The 20,695-nt window shown below is 35.8% G+C and overlaps 1 protein-coding gene across 12 annotated transcripts in view; it reads right to left on the bottom strand.

Annotated features, from left to right (window-relative positions):
- NF1 (neurofibromin 1) overlaps positions 1-20,695 on the bottom strand; it is a 102,988-nt gene that overhangs the window by 59,828 nt on the left and 22,465 nt on the right. For 8 of the 12 annotated variants that reach the window (XR_012651124.1, XM_075033037.1, XM_075033040.1 and 5 more), the window contains 18 exons: positions 18,011-18,145; positions 17,327-17,440; positions 15,053-15,132; positions 13,561-13,684; positions 11,927-12,070; positions 10,954-11,200; positions 10,560-10,633; positions 10,347-10,448; positions 9,306-9,746; positions 8,731-8,870; positions 8,042-8,164; positions 7,540-7,623; positions 6,777-6,893; positions 6,035-6,216; positions 5,718-5,929; positions 4,914-5,075; positions 3,796-3,899; positions 2,772-2,907 (listed from right to left, as the gene is read on the bottom strand). Coding sequence is in view for 11 of the 12 variants with exons in the window: in XM_075033037.1 (XP_074889138.1) it covers positions 2,772-2,907; positions 3,796-3,899; positions 4,914-5,075; positions 5,718-5,929; positions 6,035-6,216; positions 6,777-6,893; positions 7,540-7,623; positions 8,042-8,164; positions 8,731-8,870; positions 9,306-9,746; positions 10,347-10,448; positions 10,560-10,633; positions 10,954-11,200; positions 11,927-12,070; positions 13,561-13,684; positions 15,053-15,132; positions 17,327-17,440; positions 18,011-18,145 (2,721 nt within the window). In the remaining variant the exon portion in view is untranslated. Of the gene's footprint in view, positions 1-2,771; positions 2,908-3,795; positions 3,900-4,913; positions 5,076-5,717; positions 5,930-6,034; positions 6,217-6,776; positions 6,894-7,539; positions 7,624-8,041; positions 8,165-8,730; positions 8,871-9,305; positions 9,747-10,346; positions 10,449-10,559; positions 10,634-10,953; positions 11,201-11,926; positions 12,071-13,560; positions 13,685-15,052; positions 15,133-17,326; positions 17,441-18,010; positions 18,146-20,695 lie in introns of those variants that run through there. The other 4 variants (XM_075033036.1, XM_075033041.1, XM_075033039.1 and 1 more) reach the window with 2 other exon arrangements.

The following is a 20,695-nucleotide window of genomic DNA, read 5'->3' on the forward strand; positions in this document are numbered from 1 at the left end:
AAATCATCTCTTTCAGGAAAAAATTACCCTTGTTACCAAAATAAAAAAGTAAAGGCAAGAATAAAACCAATAGACTTGATATGCTTCCATAGAAGAATCTCTGGCAATGCCCACTGGTGAGTACACTTTAGTAATACCATTTCATGTAGGAATTAAAAATGATTTGCACAGAAATAATTCCTAGCAATGCATCACTGAAATGGAAATAGGTCTGATACATCCTAGTAACAGCATATAAAAGCAATTCTAGGAAAAGATGTGGGACAAAGTAATGTCAAATAACAGAAGCAACAAATCAAGGTTGCGTGTGACATTTTCAGTAACACTCAAATATACTCCCAGTCAATGTCTGTGAGACTGTGGCCATTTGAACTGGAAGGAGACCAACTTGCCCCCCTCGTTTCCCAATTTAAAAAAAAACAACCAAAAAAGCCACCCCAAAAACACCCCCTGCCAACCTGAATACTACCACTGTCAGAAAGAGAAACTGATGACTTTAGAAGCCATTTATACAAGCCGTTACAGCAGAAACAAAGGCACATCATTTGCACACCTAATTCATTCCAACAGCTCACAGTAACAGCTCAAGATCCACAAGCCACAACATACAATTCACTGTTTCTCACTTCCGAGTTCTGAGAATTGCAGCAGTTGCATTTATTAATACAGCATTCACTGTAGAAATATGACTAGACTACATTGCATAGAAATTTTGTCACATATAATTAGCTTGCACAGCTCAGAAAATCTATTTTCTTTGCTTTACTTTAGACCTGAGAGACAGACTCCACGGTTGAAAGGCCAAAAGCAGCTCTTCCAGACCACTTAACTGAGATCACGGCTCAAATATTCTGCCATGCACAGCTCTTCTGTGACAGTTCTCCAACAGGACTGGAAATTGTATTTCCTATGAGCCCTGAGGGAAGCAGGAGTATCCCCCAATGGAATTTTTAGCAGCAGCTAAATCCATCAGAAATACACAGAGACCAAGGGAGAGACCTATAAGCATACTGGGCTCAGCAACCTGCTGCTGAGCTGCTACAAAAAGCAGCAGAAACGGGACAGAGCAGAGGAGTCGGGGATGGAGACGGGGAATGCCGGTACTTGAACACGAGGCAGCCAGGAGGGTACCACTATAATAGAACTTATGCTACAGTGGACAGTGCACCACTCAGGAAGGCTTCTTCTCTTTAAGCATCATTTATAAATGGTACCAGAAACAAGCAAGAAGAGGCTGGTCCCAGCTTGGTAACTTTCCAAGGTTTGTGTGACAGCACTGAAGTTTTAGCCACAAATAGAAGTCAATCTCTGTAATTTGCCTCATTAAAAGAGCTCTATATATACATTTGTCTGTCTCTTCCAGGTTCTCTTCCTCCTATTTACCTGCTGAATTTCTCAACACTGTGTTTGCAGAATGTTTGGTCAGCTGCTTAATCAACGTACAGCAGCCCTTTGCATACGATAACATAGTCAGGCCTCTGACAGGCAATAGTACCTCCATCAGAATGTGCTGCCCACAGGAGACGGAAGATGTTTTACTTCATAGACCAAAATGTATTCCTGTTGTCATTCTACCTCTCAAATACAAGAATCCATCATCCTCAAAAGCACAGAGCATCTGCAGCATCCCAGTTACAAGGCTTATGTTATTTACCAAATCATATGCCAGCGGACCTCCTTCCCAGTGTAAGTGAATGGCTTTCCTTACAGTTGTTCACAGCAACCTAGAGACTCCTGCTTACGGAACACGATTACGAGACATGACACTGAGTGTGATCAGAATAAAGCCTGAATGATGCAGTGTCTTGACCTCACCCGCAAATTACTTTCTTTAGGGAAGCACATATAACCACAAACAATTCTCTGACAAATACAACCAACAGCATTTTATACGTCTATTTCCTTCCATTATACACAGCTTCAATCCACAGTTTCTAAAATTTCGGACTTGTAACTACTGTGGTCCCACTGAATAGCATACAGGTTTTTTCTTATGAGCATCTTACACCCTTCTTAACCTGTTTTTCTATCAAAGGCAGAAAGTATAAGATAGTGCCCACCTTAATGGACAACTAAACAACATGCCTGGAGCAATGACCTGAATAATACGTTTCATAGACAATTTTTGTAAAAATTTACTTCAGAGAGAAATGCTTTTGAAGAAATTGCCTCTATTTTTATGTGGAGAACAACTATCTAGAGTCAGTAACTACACAAGTAGCTATTTTATTCACAAAGTTAATGTTTATCAAAGGCACGATCTGTAAGACTTTTAGATAATTAACTTTATTTCTGATTTAATTGATCCTGTATAAAAAGTAAACAAATACACTGCTTCTATATTCAAAACACAGTTTTGCATTCTTCTTAACCCAGCAGTGATTATTTTGTTATTTTCCCCTTTTGCTGCCTTCCCTATAGATGGCCCACATGATAAACTGATAAAAGCAAGTATAACCATTACATCCTTAGCTAAACTTCAGTCTCCCACAGAGATGCTAAAGCAGAGATTATTGCTACCTTATTAGGTCTGAGTTCTTAGCTATGATTCAACTCCTTCAAAAAATAATATTTAGTCACCTCCTCATTGCCAACCCAAGTCTTTAAACACCATTCAGTCCCTAGATTTAGATCGTTGTTATTTAACAAACGTCTGAAAACAGTCTTTAAGAAATGCCCACTATGCACCCACTAGTGGACCAAGCTCTAAACTGCTAGAATTATAAAAACAAAGCCCAAAGTTTAGGGGCAGGCAACCATTGCAGGCATACCTGGTATAAACAATGGCACACACTGCGAAGTTGTGGTGGGAACTCCGAAGAAGAATTAATGATTGCATGAAAAAATTTTTCTGTCATTTGCAAAAGACTCCGCTGGTTCTCTTCAAGGCTTTCTGTAGGCTCCAGCCTGAAACAGACCACGTATGACCAGCAATCAAATAAATTATACTAACTGTACTTATATGTTTGGTAGTAACCTTATTTCCCAGGGTAAATAGAAATCTTACAGAAATATTTATGACCTTTTACACAGAAGTTTCCATCAACATTTTAAACCACGTAAGTTACAAATATAAGGTCATTTAAAACTCAGTAATAAAGAGACAGCTGAAAGTGTGATTCTCTTACATCACTCCATACAAACACATGCATACATAATTCCAACTGACAATTACATTATCAGTTTGACGATGGTTTCTCTGAAAGGAATTTTTGAGGTAGACACAGATATTTGAGAGTTAAACTATTAATAAGAAGGCCTATCTTTTGGTAAGCTACTTAAAAGATGATTACTTAAAGTTTTTCTAAGTTAGAGCTAATTCAAAGCAACAGAGCAACAGCTACTAAATCCAAGTCTTGAAGTGATATAAGAGAAATTAAAGCAAAAAAACTACATACAACGGGTACATTTTCCATCTTGTTTCTGTAATTAATTCAATGACCTAAAGCAGATGCTTTCTGCTACTACTGGAAATCCCCACATTAGTGGCCTACATAAAAGTATGAATTAGCAAGTAAGAGAGGTCTTGCAAGAGCTCTCTATCTTCCTTACGCTCTCAGGGCTTAGAGGACACGCAGCAAAACTCATCTCGCTGTGTTGGACGGCTCTATACAATTCTCCCTGGGTATAAGTATTGCAGATACAATTAATGTGTCTGGTAAAGTGAGGAGTGGAGAACTAGGAAAGTATGAGAAAAACATCTGCAGCAAGGAAAAAGGAATCCTATTATATTTACAATGACTGGGAAACATGTTTACAAATAAATACATTTGCTCCCCCCCTTGAATCTCAAACCTTGTTGGATCCACCTCAAAGCTAACATGCTGCCATTCAGGGGATGTGATCACAGTCCTTAATAAAGGTTCCAAAAGCTTCTGCAAATATGTAGCACCATATACCTGTGTAGAAAGAAAAATCAGAATAGGCGGCCAGATTAACATAGCAATTCACAGGAACACTCCAAAATTCTCTGTTAAAAGAGCCTGAAAACACTTTATTTGTTTTGGCATAAGCCAGATTTCTGTAAAATTGGTGTTTCTATATTATAGTTTCACTTCTGAAATATAGCTGTGATCAATTTCTCTAAGTATTTTAATTCATTTCCTATTTAGAGAAAACTATAGGTCACTTTAATAACCACAATAACCAAATAGGATTCTTTCTTAGAGCACACTGACTCAACGCTTCATCTCTGTATACAACTTTTTAAATTGAAATGGAAGCATGAACAAGACCTAAGATTTTTGTCTCCTATCTTTAAATTGCCTATTACAAAAAGACAATAGGAACAGTCTTCAAGCTGATACTGGCCTCATATACCTAAACTAGTCAGAAGTTTAAAGACCCTTACTATGACTGAAGATTACTTAGGGAAGGACTTTAAGATAACTAAAACATTTGTAAATGTTTAGCTGTTTGTATCAGTTGTGTTTTATAAATAACTAGTAATCTTTGTTAAAATCTACAAATCTTGCAAACATTTTTGTTACTGCGACCAGTTTTCTTCTTTACTATGCAGAATCTACAAACTAGGCAAGATGAAACATTTACTGCCTTGGAAATTTTCAAGAGGACTAACTGCAAGCTTAAGCCTAACTGGTTGAGTCATGAAGTCTTGGCAGAAGGTTAGTTCCAGAAGGATTTGTATTTTTTAATTGGGCCTGAGCATAAGATATCTACAAGATTTGGTTCATCAAATGTTAAAACATTAAAAGCAAAACTCCCTAAACTTAACAGATGTGAGAGCTGAGACTAACTTAAACCAAGACCCAAAGGCAACTCTGTACTATTTTCATCTAATCCAGTTACTCAAGTGCTTAACACCACAGACTAGTAATTTTCTATTTTTCTGTTACTAAACTTTTCCTGTTATTGAAGTGATCTGCAGCAGAGGGAAAGATTAGATAATATACCTTAAAACAGAAAGTCATTATTTTACTGGCTAAGCTGTTTCCTCGGAAGAGTGTCTGCATGGAATCTGCTAGTTCAACTTCCTTTGAAAACATATTCCAGAGTAGCTGGTAGAGCAAGTGCCGGGAATCAAAGAGTGTGACCAGGACACGAGCTAGCTCATCCTTAAAAGAAGCAAATGAAATGTTAATCTGACTAGTAGTGAGCCAAAGCAAGTACAAAAAAAAAAAAAAAAAGATGGAAAAAACCACAAAGCAGTTTGTATTAATGTTTTAAATCTGCTAAGGAGTCTTGCATGTAAATATCAAATTAAGCATACACAATCTCTGTTTAAATCTTTCCTATGCTATTTCTTTTCTAAAAATCTGCCTCACGATATCCAGTCATACAAATTCATAATGGTCAGTCCAGATAGATAAGCAGTTATTCTGCTGTATAACAAAGCCCAATTCATCTTGCTAAAATCTAGAGCAGCAAATACAGTTCTGTTGGTCTGCATTACAGCACACACAATCTGTAATAAATAACCAGTCCAAACAGATGCATTTATTACAATAACTGTATATTAAACTATTCCTGAACATTAACTAAAAATTTACTATAAAAATGCAGTTTATAATCAAGATGTCTGACAATTAGGTTCAGTACACTCTTCAAGAATATACTAAGAAAGGCTAGCTATCATGAACAGTAGATCTAATCTCTCTTTAGCAGACTGTTGTTATACCCTTTGTTTGCACTAATTTTTATTTCAAGTCTTAATATTTTCAAAAAACATAGGAAATAAAATGCATGAATCAACTTACCCACTGAGAACAAGGCACCACATTGGCTAAAGCCATAGCAATAGGAAGCTCCCCCTGATCACCCATCATTGTAACCAACTCCACCAATCTCTCAAACCGATCTGCTAGCACTGTTTCTGCTAACGTATCAAATTCTGTTCCCTGCTGCAGAATTTTGGTGAGGACTTCCATAAACGTAGCTCTTGTTTGGAGGTCTTTATGATAGCCCAAGCCTGATTAAAAAAACCCAGAACTACTAAGGAAGATGTAAAAATAAATTAAATACCAATGTCTTCATTATGTATTCATTTATGCACAGTTATCTCTAACTACTTTACCTATTGAGTGCATAAGACCACTGTCCACATTTGCATTGAGTAAATTTGACATAGCAAGAACAGTGCAGTGCCGCAGCGAAGCTAGTCTTCGAGACATTCCACGTTTTCTGCCACCTGTTTGTGCACTTTCATCCTCAACTTCACTACAGTCATTTAGAAGGTTCATAAACAGTGTGAAGTATCTAAAGAAAAAGAAAAAGACTTGGATAAGTACAACAGATTCTGAAAAGGCAACCGTCTGAAGAGATTTACATACAGTAGCAAATAGACAATAAGCTTCCCAAAAGATCTCATAACTGTCCCAAGTAATCTTTCTTGTAGCATAGTCCAAACTTTCAAATGTGTTGTAACAACCAGAAGGCACTGTCCTAAAATTTGTATGCAAATTTTCTCAAACCAAGCAAGTGAATTTCACAGGTGTGCCTTTACAAAAAGATGTCTTGAAAGAGATTTTAAGTTTCATGGATAAAAATATATCAAAGCAAGCTAATCACTCCCATGAATTGAGCATAGATCGGCATTAAGCAGAAACAAAGCCAAATTTTATAATTATTTTCTAAATGAAAATGTTTCCATAAACCTAGGAGGCAGAGATTTGTGAAATGGGATATATAAGAGGTAATTTCTGTTTGGATAATAAAATTATTTCTGTTAGAAGAAAGAACACAGTTTGTAACAAAGGTCATATGCTGCATCTACATAGAGTCATTGTATCAAAAAATAGTTAGAAGTCACTATTTACTTAAGAAATAACTGAGATTTTGCTTCCATCAACTCAACACCATCTCCCTCTTCAGGCTGTAATGGAAGCCCAGCAAGAAGAGAGACCACTGCTTCCATACTTGCTTGGTCCAAATCTCTGAAAAACAAAGTTTAATAAGCTGTGAATCAGTTCAGCAGAATTAGTCCCTTCCCCTTGATAATTTTCCCACCCAGTAGCATGTCTCTTTTCCTTATATATCTAACCACAGATGAAAAGAATCTTTTTAAAAAAAACAAAAGTTATTCTAGTAAAGTTCTGTCCATCAGGAAAAAAGCTACTACATTTTGTGGTACAGGTTCAAGCAATGTATCTGCTAAGGACAACAACTGCAAACCAAATTTGTCACTAAAAACACAGTTAAGTATAAATTCAACACTATAATGTTTGATGATTTTACTCTTCAGAATGCATCATGTGAAGATATAGCTCTAGCAAATAAGATGTTCAATCCTAATACTAAATCAGAAAAGGTATTAAAAGGAATTAAAAAAATTCAGTAAGTTAAAAAAAACCCAAAAAAACAAACACCAGAAAAAACACCTCAAGAGCCATTGTAGTTAAGACTATGCATTAAATATAATTCTGTTGTTGCTCACCAAAACTTAAGTTTCAGTTTTTGTCTTTTTCTTAAAATTACTACCACTAAAGGAAGTCCACAGGAGCCAGCTCATCTGTGGATATCAAATGCCACCTGGAACACTGTCAGCAACTTCAGCAACTGTTTAAGAGTAGTCTTTCTTACCTTGTCAAGCATTTCACATCCTCATCTGTTGCTTGATTAGATGTTCCCATAACCCAGTCTGTCAAATATTCCACCATTTTGTTCCTGTTACATACAGATATATTGCTTTAGCTTTCTTTTTTTGGTTTTATTTTTAACAACCCTTCCCCCAAACACACTTACTACTGTTGGCATCATTCATAATTATTAAAATTCAGTGTACGAACTATTTGAACCACCACACACTGAAGATGAACTGAACTAGTTTTACTATACCAAGTAATACTCCAGTCTGTATCACACACAAAATTTTTACATGTGTTTAGTATCCCCACAATCAAAATAAAATTTTAATGCAGCACCAGGCTCTAAATTATTCTGAAGACAAAGATAGGAGTACTATCCCTATACCAGCAATACTGGTAAGACACAGTTTTTGGTTTACTTTTTTAAATAGGTAACCAAACAAAATTACACTTGTCCACATTACACTATCCTAGAAGTTACATAATGCAACACTTACCTAAATTTCATTTCTTGGCAAAATGAAAGGTCATCTCTCCTCTCCATCATTACTTCTACTAACTGACATAGCTTAGTTTTTATTTGAATTGCATGTACCAAATTTCCAAGCACACGCACATACCTGAAGAAAAAAGCAAAAAGATTGATTAAATGCTTCATACTACAAGGCCCACACATCTGACAAGTCTTTTCAGCTCCATGCTGGAACCTACACACTGGCTGACCCAGCAGACTTGCATAATGGGTTAGCAAGTGTTTGGGCTACCTTTTTTAGTTTCCAAGTGAGCAAGCCAGCCCCTATATCAACTGAAGACTAGCACCAAATTTCTTCTGGCCAAATAAGTCTTCTATTAGTATAAAATTGAACAGAAATCTGCCCTTCAGCTGCTTTTTAACCATTAACATCATTGTACAGAAAAGAAACCAGGAATGCTTACAAGAATGAGGCCAAGCTATGGAATGGTTAGTTCTTTTAAAAAAAAAAAGTCACCCTCCATCAGCATACTTTATGCTACAGTATAAATGATCTCCATGATTACTGAAGTTGTCAGAACCATAAGGAGGAGGATCAGAAAATTAGTTGCTGCTTCTCCATGGATGCAAGTAGAAAAGATATAAACTAGAAGGGTCTACCTCACTACTTAAACATATTAATTTGTTTAGGAACATCAACAGGATTTCTCTTACCTAACCAGATTTAGCATCATTGTCTCAATACTAGCTTGTCCAAGATGTTCTGAGCTCCCTTCTGTATGATTGTCAAGCAAATTCTTCATTATAGCAATGGTTTGCTCTACAAATTGTGTGTTGGTCTCAGTTAACAACACCTACAGGAAGAAAATTGGTGGTCTTAATTCTTTACACAGAAAACAAAAAAAACCCCTGGTATTTATCAAATATACCGCAGCATTTCAAAAATCTAATGGACAAGCATTTTTCTAGTATCACCTAGCCAAAAGAATTCCAATATATGTCAAGATTATATATGTCAATACTACCAGCCATAATGATTCTGAGAACATTCTCACAGATTCTGTACTCAGAGTTCATTAAGAATTCAAGAATGTTTTCAATTACTTGATGTTAAATATAGCCTGGAATCACAAATACAATAATTAATGCATGCTGTGAAATACAATCACAACGCTTGCAGGTTTTTTGTACAAAACATGAGCAGGTACCAATTTCAGTTACTTATGTGAAAGACAAGACTGACGCTTTTTATTAAGACACAAACGTGAAGGAATATATCAACACTTTACCTGTCCTTGAGAATCAAAAAACTTGCTGATGGTATTCTTCAATTTGTTAAACAGCATTGGGTAAAGTGCTGGACTCAACTCCAAACCCACCAGATCTTTAATATTAGTCCGTATCTGAAGTCCCACCTTCTCATGGTTACAGACCATCAGAGTCAATAATCGATCAATAAATTTGCTAACGGGAGTCTCTGCATTTCCCTCAGTGGACACCATAGATACCATGGAGCCCTTACGCTCATTGACAGGGCCCATAGGTGGACTGTAGGTTGCTAATCCCGCATTGCTACGATGCTGTAGGCACACTCCTCCGAGGGCACATAAGAACCCCGTCATGTTGATCCACTCCTGAAGAGAATCTGTGTCAGACAAGTCTATGGAGCCTCCCCCACTAACGTGTGACATTCGTCTCTTAACAATTGTCTTATGAAGACTTTCAGTAACCTGAAAAAGAATGGCTGAAGATGAAATATCTTCAATTAAACGTAACTAATGGAGAGAGATCAAAATTGTAAAGTATTCCGTAACACATCCTGCCATTTACAATTCCAGCCTCAAGAATTTTGTAAGATTCACCTTTTACAGTTTATTGTGATAGCATGAACAGAAATCTATACAGAGGCACTGTTTTTAGAGAAGTTGAAAAAACAAGGCTAAAAAGGACTGAAGGGGGTTGCCTAGTCAATTCCCTACTCTGCACCAGGATAAAGCATATTTAAATCATGATAGCCAGTGGCTTGTTTAAAAAATTCCAGTGAAAGGGATTTCATAATTTCTCTAGTAGTATTCCAGAGTTTTCACTACTCTTTTCTTCAGTTGCTTTTTAATTTTTAAGCTCGGCCTCCATCTGCCTTACAGCAATTTAAATCAAATTACTTCTTGGTCTCTTAGTAAGCATAGTGGACAACTGATTACCGGTATTTTTCTGGAATACTTAAATGGAGCTTAAGTCTGCCTACAAAACTCATTTTCTAGATTAAAATTCAATTCCTTAAAACAAATAAGCTTAAATAGTTATTTTGAATTTCTAAGGGTTGAACCTACGGAAAAATTCATAGTCACCTGCCCATCTTCCATTTTGGTCTTCGGATAGTTAAGGATTAGTTTTGTAGCTTGTTCCCATTTTGCATGTGTATCCTCCCAGGCCTAAAATAAGATATATCAAGATTTAACTTCAAAATTACTTGTAGCAACAGTATTTTCTGTTTTCAAAAAAATAGGCATGCAAAGAGTATATAAATTCAGAAAGAAGTTTACCTCTGTGTTGCCTGCAGTTGGATGTTCAATGCGTCTTAATAATGCCATCACTCTCTTCTGAAGGGCTGCTCTCCCTACAAAGGAGCACAGAACATTTAACCAAGTTTTCTGAAAACCCACCTACATTAATTATGAGATCTTTGAAAGTAATTATTAAACAGAGGAACATATCCCCTTAAAGTGTTTAGAAAAGGATTCTTCTTGTTACACTTTAAAATCTTCATGAACTGAGTCACCTAAATTCCCTACTCTTTCTAGGAATTCCAATGATTAAGATATTTCAGTGAAAGCAGGAGTAGCAATCAAATTAAGAATCTCAACCTGCTTAAAGAACTCAAACACAAATAGTAGTCTTATTATACAGGTAGGTATTTTACAGATTCATGATTCTTACCTGTTGACATCATATTGCTAACAGATGCAAACTCCATGAAAGTATTGTAGTTTGGCAAAAAATTATGCACTGAGACTTCATCTACTCCACATCTGATATCTGCTTCCTCACAGAGGTGACGGAAACAGGACATTGCAACAAGGACTGCCTCAATATCCGGGCTCCACAAAAACATGTATAAGGCGACTTCCAATTTTGTTTGGGCTTGGCGACAAATCGGTGTTCCGCTGCATCCTGCTGTACTTTCCTTGGGAAACAGAAAATTCCAGATTTGGTAATATTGCTTACGAATATGGCAATTTTACTAAAATTCAGCCTTACCCAAATTGTTCTTCAAAACTGCTTTTATTCTAGTAGGAACAAGCAATCCTAAACAAGATCAGAGGTCTTATGTGCTGTTGCACGAACACAGTGGCTAAGAACCTGCTCCCTTCCTAAGGATAACCATGTACTTAGGAAAATCTTATTGATACTTGAAAAGTGTACATTAAAAAACAAAATGAAAGTTTTGGCTCATAAAAGATGTTCTAAATATCCTCTTCATTTTTTTCCTGCGGCTAGAACTAGTACTAAAACTAGGCTTGAGGAATTTGTCTGTCAAAGGGTATACCTTACTAAAATGCTTGATTTTATGATCCTTCATGGTACATTCAAACTGCACACGATACTTTAAAAAGTGAGATTTCAGATTTATTAACAATAGACTAATGTGGAGGGATGCTATGTGCAATCCTATGAAAAAAAAATATTCACCAACATTTTAACTTGAAAAAGGTGTGACTTTTTAAAGTCTGAAACATCATTATTAACCAGCACATTAGATACATATGTTATGTAGGACACAGATGTCTTTTCCTCCCCAGAAATAGTTCATTTTATTTTTAAAAATTACTCTCACAGTAATTTAATTTCTACTTCCACACAGGTTTTTCTCCCCAAGTGTTAAAAAGAATTATTATTCTATATTACTTACCATGGAAGAATTCCCTTTCCCTTTCCTGAGGGTAGCTCCTGGAGCACAGCGTATCATCTCTTCATGGTCAAGAGAAATTTGACTGGGTCCACCTCCAGAGACATCATAAAGGAAGAGAAAGTGGCAGGAACTCCTATCTGATTGCTATAAAGAGAGGGAAGAAAAACAATAAATCACTTTATTTTTTAAAAAGGGTAAAAAAAGACAGATTTCAGGAAGGTAAAAAGCTCTTCAACATTTACACAATACTTTTCACACTGGTGCTCTCAGGGCTTTATAAAGTTACCCATATCAATGGTATCTTAGAATCATATTTCCCCTTAAGAAATTAACTGGAGAGTCATCTTCAAAAAACATCACCTTGAGGTAAGCACAAATGATGCCTTTTCCTCCCTTCCTTGGAGCCTCCCGAAAGCCCTATAGGCTTCTTGGTTTTACTGCACAGAATACATACCAACATAAATATAATTTAGATGTAACTAAGTCTAAAGAAGTCAAGCTCAGGAATACTGTACATTTTATTCCATACATTTTATATTTGATCAGAAAAGCAGGAACTGAGATTGTGAAACTCAGTTCTAATAACAAGTATTATCTTTTTCTCATCCTGATATTAATGAACACCTTCTAAGTACTAAGAGGAAACAGATTTTTAAAAACAACTAATTACATCTTAACTGGAAGGAAAATGGTAATATTAAGCATACTCTCTACTTGAAGGACAGTTGATTTCCACTTAGAGGCCAAATGTAAGTCTTCCTGAATTCATAGAAAGCCAGAGTGCCTACGGTCTTCAGCTGCAATACGTGAGATTATATTTTACAAATATATATTAAACTGGAGATACCAAAGGAAAAAGCCTACTATTCAGCATCAACACAAACAAAAAGTAGTGTCCATCAGTAACAGAGCTACCAAAGTTGAAAAGAGAAGAAAAGAAAAAAGTCATGTAAAGGTAAAAATCCTCTTGCTGAAAGGCAAGCATGCTATATACTACACATAAGACAGTATCCTTCTCACATTAGCACAGCTACTTTCTAGTCAGATAGAAAAAAACAGAAACCCTTTATTTTTTTCTAGTAGATCTTTAATTCAAAAAGTAATATAGAAAGTCTGGTTTTAATTCTAGCAAATATAGCATTACAATGTGTATTTGGCTAGGAAAAAGTCACTTGAGATTATTGGAAAGAAGCAAGTCAGAACCCTAACCCTCGCATGAACATGAAATCCAAAAAGAAATTTTTATTTCATTCATGAAGAAGTATATTTTATCATAAATAACGTTCCCTTTTTCTCACCTTGTGGACTATTTCCCTTTGTATTAGGGAAATAGTTATAAGGCACCAGGTTTCTGCAAAATACACATTTTCCAGGCAAATAAAACAACCTGGGTAGCTAAAGTAAAAAAAAAAAAAAAAAAAAAAACCTAAACCTAACTTTGGTTAACAATTCTAATCAAGGATGCCTCACAAAGCACCGTCTCTCAGCAGAGAGGAAATCAGAAAACAGGAAGTGTAGGTATAGCTATTAAATCCCTTCCAATCATAAAAATAACGTGGTAAATAAAGGGAGTGACAACATAGGGCGCGGTTCATTTTGATGACCCTAACAGATAGCTGTTAACATTTACTTACTTTGTTTTTTAGAAGAAATTTATTCCTACAGATGAGAATCTCCCGCAGCCACTTGAGGATTTCTGTACTGCTGAGCATCTGATGACTAGTTAGTTTCTTGCAGATATAAAAAAGCATTTGTGAACTGCAGCAAAATGAAATTCAGCATTAGCTTTATAATCTAGTAACAAAATTTTTGAAGATACTACTACATTTTACATAGAAATAGGTAATTAGCATGAATATCCTATACATATACTAGCGTCATCTTTTAAAATGTATAATAGATACAACACAGGTGTGTACTTTAAATGACAATCTCCCCTCTGACCCTTCCCACCGCCCAGCTGGCCTTTTTAGTTCCCTAGAGGAAGTTAAGCAACTTGGGTACTTGTTAGAAGTCCAGACTCCAGGGCTGTCGATTCAGAAGTCCTCCATTTATCCACAGAACAGATACAGCACAGACAGTGGCAGTACAAGTTTACCTACACTGCTCTGATAACGTGTCTCAACTCTGTTCTGGAAGGAACACATCTAGGGATGTTCCTTCTTCATATCCATTCAGGCCTCACACTCTCTGTTAAAACTGCCAAAGGGTCCAAATTAGTGTCAATTTTAATGGGTTTTTCCCCCAGCCCGAACAGACCACAAACTCATTTCTACTATTAGAAATTACAGCAATGAGTTTCAGTTATTGCCCATCTAGGTAGGCCTCAGCCCCAAACCTATCCCGTAACAAGCCCCTTGAGCCATATTTAGCAGTCATGCAGGCCAATTTGTTGATGCTGGTAAGAGTGTTCCTCCTCGACTGTTGTTCCCTTTCTTCTAAAACAAACATCAGTACCAATTCAGATTAGATCACCTTTTTTTTTTTTAAAAAAATAATTTAGCTCATGCAATTCTTAGAATTCTGATTTTACAGATTCCTATTTTTTGGTTTAGCGTTTTGTGTAACTTTGACTTTTTTGGAACTTCATTTCCCTTAATATTCTCCAAGAAATCAACTGCAACGGCTGCTGTGAAGTTATAAAAAGCAAAACAACTTTAATGAATTAAATTTCTCTAAATACACAGGAAAGACAAATGGAGACCACAGGTCAGGACAAACTACCTTCTTTAGGTGAGGGCTTCAGAGTCAAGATTAGCAAATCCACATTTCTAGAGTTGCTTAGCATTACCCTCCCTCAGCCCCGAAAGGATAAAATAGAATTTAAACAAGTAGAAAACATTTGAATGAGGGGGAAAAGTCTCTAACTTTTCAAACTAATATCATTTCTACACCTTAACATCAGGCTGAAAAGAGTCATTAAGAAAGCCAGCAAATGTTTATTATATTTTTGTTAAATTTGTATAGTATAAAGAAGATATAACTTTTTCATGAATACACATAATAATTTTGACTGCAGATTCATGCTGATGTTGCATAGCTTTCCCAAAACATTCACAGCTCTTTCAAAAGAGAAGACAAATCAAAAAAGCTATTTCTCTAATTTACAAAAGTTAACTTACATACCTAATTTCCCAGAATGTTTCTATAGGTGCATCAGGATTCCACAAGTCAATGCTGTCTAACTGGTGAAGAACTAGCAAGGCCTAAATACAAAACAAAGTAGAGTTTCATTTAAAGGCAGAAATTTACAAAGTACATCAGCATAGGCAAAGAAATAGGTGCAATCACATATTAGTTACACTGTTTTAAAAACAACGAAAGATATAAAAAGCATTTTATAAGACAAACAAGAGTTCATTGTTAGTCCATGTCAAAAGTATTTAATTTAGTCTTTATTACATATTTATAATCCAAACGTAGAGGTTTTACCTTGTATTTCCATACAAATCCATAGCAGACACACAGATAAAATGTTTTTAAAAGATAGGTTTGGGCTTTAATATTTACTTAATGTCCAGCTGCAAAAAAATTAATGCAACCAATCCTATGGATATAAACTTCTAGTGACAACAACAAAACTTCTGTGGTTCAAGCTCTTTGCCAACTGAGGACAGGCAAATACTTTGCTCTTTGTAACCTCTTTGATAAGAAGAGGTTCTGACCATATCCAAGAGCATACTGGTGAACTATGACCAAAACTTTAATCTCTACTTTTGATTTAGTCAGATTAACTACAAAAATTTCAAAAATCAACTACTTATAAATTAGTTGAAGACAATTTTCAGAAGAAATACATATCTGATAAAAACTAAACTGGTCAAAGGCTGTAAACAAACAGAAAATTATTGATCAGAAATTGTTTATCCTCAATTATATCAACCAACTACAGCAAACAAAATCTTTCCTCTTATGTCACCTATTACTTGGGGCTGTCCGATATGCAGGCAAATAAATTTTCCCTTTGGTGAAAATACAAGTTAAAGACAGAAATGTGGAAAGTCTTAGCTATTTTTTCCTGCTAAATTTAAAAAAAAGTCTGGTGCAAAGGGATTGTTGGAGTACTGATAAAAATGGCATTAAAAAAAACCCAAACAACCCACAGTGTTCTCCAACAATATTTAAGTAGTTATTTCAAGTTGCTTCCCAGCTTAAACAAATACTCCAGAACTTATTTAATAACCTACTAGTCAAAAACAGACATGAGAGGCCAATCCTCAGCTAGTTAAGCCAATAATCAGGTAGATTAGGGATCAAGATCAATAAAAAAAAAGAAAGACTGAACACCGAAGTTAAATTACATAATGGTCAAAACTTTTCAATCTCTAAGTTCCTGTAAATGACCGTAAGGATGTTACTACCCAATATAAACTTCCCCAGAGACTTTCACACTGAAAGGGATTATTCTTATAGAAGAAATATGCTTGAATTCTACCATTAAACTATCAAGAAATAGGTATTTCATGTATCAATAGGTAGTAGTATATTGAGACTATTTGTGGCAATTCTTGTTAAGGCAAGGTTTAACAAAAAAGCCTTAGTTTACCTACTGAAATTCAACTATTTATGTAAAGCTTTAATAGCACGTAGGTGTAGTTAATCCTTTTTTCAGCTATCTATGAAAACCTAAAACATGAAAGATGTCAATGAAGCACATATGCTACAGTGCACTTTTTAGAATGGGAATCTAAAGATGGCAGGATAATATAACTGGCATGATGGATTGAAAAAAAAACCAACAAAAATCTTTCCATTCCATTATGCACAAGGAGAATCTGAAGCCTTCCATCTTTGTGCATGAAGTGCTCTGGAGACCCACTGTAGTGAAAAACATACAAATGTTACAACTGAACTGGCAAAGTCACAGAATCAGCAACTTTGCATGGAAAGGCTAAAAATCAGAATTAACCTTGGTGATTTGTTAGCTTCTTCAGTCAAAGCTGGTGGGAAGAAGATTTCAGTAGCCTTAAAGTGTCCTATCCATCCCTCCCACACATACAACCTCCTCCGATTCACAACAGAAAACAGGACCAGCCACCGTGTTAGGCATTTTTCTCACAGCCATTTAGAAAACACAGAAGAGAAAGGGCGAGCATAATGGTGCTCTCTGCAAAGATGGAACAGAGGAACTGTCAAACTGTGTTTGATCAACACCAGGGATGAACAAACCATATGAAGAGGTGCAGTGTAGTCACAAGAGGCAGTAGGAATTGCTTTTTTAAAATTTTCTTACAGGCTTCTCCTGTAAAACTTTCAGTGCAGAAGACATTTAGAAAAAGATCAATAGAGACCAAACTCTAAAACACAGGACTTCACAGCTAATCAATACTCAGAGCTTCTACAAAAGCCTTGATTTGTCTGTGTACTAATCATTTCGCATAGAGAACATTTACCCCTTACCTCCATGGCTTCTTGTGCTATATCTGGCATGCTGGATTGGGGAACGAGTTGTACAAGGCCTGTAATTAATTCAGCCGTGCTACCTTGTGTCTCAGGCCCTTGCTTCCTTGGATTCTAAATAGCAAAAAGGAAAGCAAGTTTAAGTTGTAAAACTTTTTAATGACTGACCATGTTTCTGACTGCTACAGCAGCATTCCTGTAATTAAACCAGGTGGATTTCTGGATCTCTAAGAGTACCTCTTTTTTTTTTAAGCTATGAAAGTTATGATACCCCTTGCATATCATATCTTTGACAGAATTGAAATATTTTTAAATTAAACAATAAACAGATCTGAGAAAAAGGAAGATCTTAGATCACATCTGCCTTACTTATTGAAATTATGACTAATTTCCCCCCACTTCTCATTTTAATTTTCTTCTTGTTCTACTCCCCTCTCCCCCACCCCACCCCCCTTCAGAGTCAGAGCTTTATGCTCCCTTTCATTGTATTGCTCTGGTTCTGTAAAATTTCTTACAGTTTCTTTTTGGTTTTGAATTTTTCCTTTGAAAGCACAGAAGCATTACAACCAGAGAAAAGAACAAGTAGGGAAGTAACCTAGATGCTAGGTTTATGGTTTTAATTTTTATTCATTTAGTAGCTTCAGAAGTAAATTTTATTATGAATTAATAGTATGATATACTTACACACAGCAAAAGCTTTGGATCAGCATGGATCAGTTTTACCAAGGATAAGAGCAAAAACTTGTAGCTTCTAGTTTCCAAATCAGTAGGTTTTTCTTTAAATTTAAGGCTTGTCATTTTCTCCTTAAATGTAAGACTCTGACAGAAGGAAAAATCACAGTCATTGTCAGTAAGGTAGTCTACATAGTAGTTAAAATTAAACATCTTATGAAGTGCATTGCTTTTATAATCTATAATTCATGAAGAAGTTTAAAAGTATATAAAGTTCACTCAAGTATAGCTGCATAGCTTTCTACTTAAAATGCCTTTTTACATATGCATATGCTATCACTTTATTATCTCTTTAAAGTTTCCTTAAGAATTGTTTTAGTGAGCTGCATGTGGACATAAGAAAAGTTTTGCATAAGACAAACAGTGGCAAAAGAAAAACGGATAAAATGACCAGAAAGAATTTACAGGGATTTTCTCTGGTCTGGGAAAGAAATAAAAATAAATGTTTCCAAGTAAGCTTGAATACATGAGAGGGTAGGGAACTTTTTTGCCCAAGGCAAAATATTCTCTTTATTTTCTGCCATAATCACAGTCTAGATGATAGCATTTTCATGTCTATGACCTCTGGAAAATGAACCTTTCAGTTTTCACAAGGTACACCATGCATCGCTTAAATAAAACAAATCTAGCTTCATCTGAAAAAACAGTAAACTACTTCTGTACCAGTCAACTTCCTTATGTGAAATGGGAGGACATATTAAGGTACGTATTGAGAGTTCACATAAGGTATTTTGGTTTGACTCCAGTGTGAACTATATCATATTCTACCACTGCTGTTCACACAACAGAATCCAGGTAGCAATATGACCAATACATTTAACAAATAGTCACACAGAGTGTTGGCTGTGAAATAAATGTATATGGATGCTACTGGTTGAGAGGATTTAAAAAGTTGAGTTTATGCTTCAATCCTACAGTGTGTACAACCCTTCAAAGTGAACCACCCTGCTGTATGACAATAAACTGCAGTTTCTGCATCTCAACAAAAATAATCTGGATGCATGCTAAAGTCTGTGAAAAATTATATATATATAAAGTGTGTGTATGTGTATATATACACATACATAAATACATATATTAAAAAAATGTGAACTTGCATTAATTGGTCCCCAGTATGTCCAAAGAAAAAAAGATTTTCATTTCTCTCCATTAAGTTCACAGAATTTATATTTTCATTGATTTTAATCTTATATCAGCAGGGGTTAAATTAGTATTTTCGCTTCCATCTACCAAAACAGTTACGACGCAGTAACTTGGACAAAAAAATTGTCATTGTGGATATCAACACAAGACAGAATACAATGCTCTTTAGAAACCCAGCTTTTTAAACTATTTTGTCTAGTTTACTATTTGAGAAGATCTCAGTAACATGAACTTGTTTCTCATTTTCACTAAGCTTATAAGTTTTGAACAACAACAACAACAAAAAAAACCTAGCTGGAAATCATCCTCAAGGTAATTGAAGGAGATATGACATTGTATAATGAAATTCTACAAGAAATTAGAACCTCATGCTATTTCCTAAATAGTTATTGTGAAAATATACAGAATAAAATCTGCCACATAAAAAGCATCCAATCAAGAAATTGATACCACACTGGTACAGGTAAGTAATTCTGTGCTAAACCTTAGTTTGCTACAGTTAAGGGAATTCCGAGAAGAGGCACGTGGCAAAAGAAGCTAATTCGTTTCTGTGAAGCAATTTATTTACTTCATACAATCAAAACTGAAGACTATCAATAAACAGAGACATGACTGCTCTCTGCTAATACATCAAGGGGATAAACACTGATTTGAAGCTAACAGACAACACTGGAACAGGAACAAAAGGGGGTAAGTTAGACATAAATAAGTTTAGGCTGGAAATTAGAAAACAGTTCTAACCACCAGAGCAGGGAGATTCTGGAAGAGCATCATGATGTCAAAGTAGGGGGCAGAAAGAAAAGAACAGAACCAACCAAAAGCCTTTCCTTCTAGGAAGGAGCTCAACTGGTTGCAAAAGGGATCGCCTTGCAATGGCCAAGAGCGGCGCTGAAGAGGTCTCCTCCAGTCCTACATTCTTATGTAAAACATGCTACCTTCTGTATCCCAGGTGAAGTGAGGTGACTGCAGTGGTAACTATGCACAGAAAAGTCAGAGCAAGGAAAGGCTTTTCTGCGGTAGTTACAATGGGTCATACTTACAGCAACAGAGGCCCACTGCCATGCAAAACAGTGACTGGTTGGCATCTGACCATGTGAGCGACAGCAGCCAATAAGAACAGAAAATAAGAAGCAGAAGACAAAGCACCACCAATCAATGTCAGAGTTGCCATTACAATACCCCTGGTATTTTCTCAACAGATGAATATATACATGTAAAAAGCAAGTTAAACATGTTGTAGCTTTCAACTAAAGGTATTTTGATTATTTGCTTTCATTTGAGAAGCCCAATAGGAATATTGTCATGAATCATTTTAGGCCTTCTAAAACAACTGACCAAGTTCACTTGACTCATCGGAAGTCCTAAATGGAAAGTTCAAAAGAAAGGCAACGCAGCTGCATGTGGACTTACTAAAAAAATTTGGACGATCTACAAATTTGAATTTACTCAAGACTTTTTTCAAGACAACCAAGAACATTGGCTTTATTTCATAAT

The sequence above is a fragment of the Buteo buteo genome, chromosome 7, assembly GCF_964188355.1.
Source record: "Buteo buteo chromosome 7, bButBut1.hap1.1, whole genome shotgun sequence".
NCBI classification, from domain to species: Eukaryota; Metazoa; Chordata; class Aves; order Accipitriformes; family Accipitridae; genus Buteo; species Buteo buteo.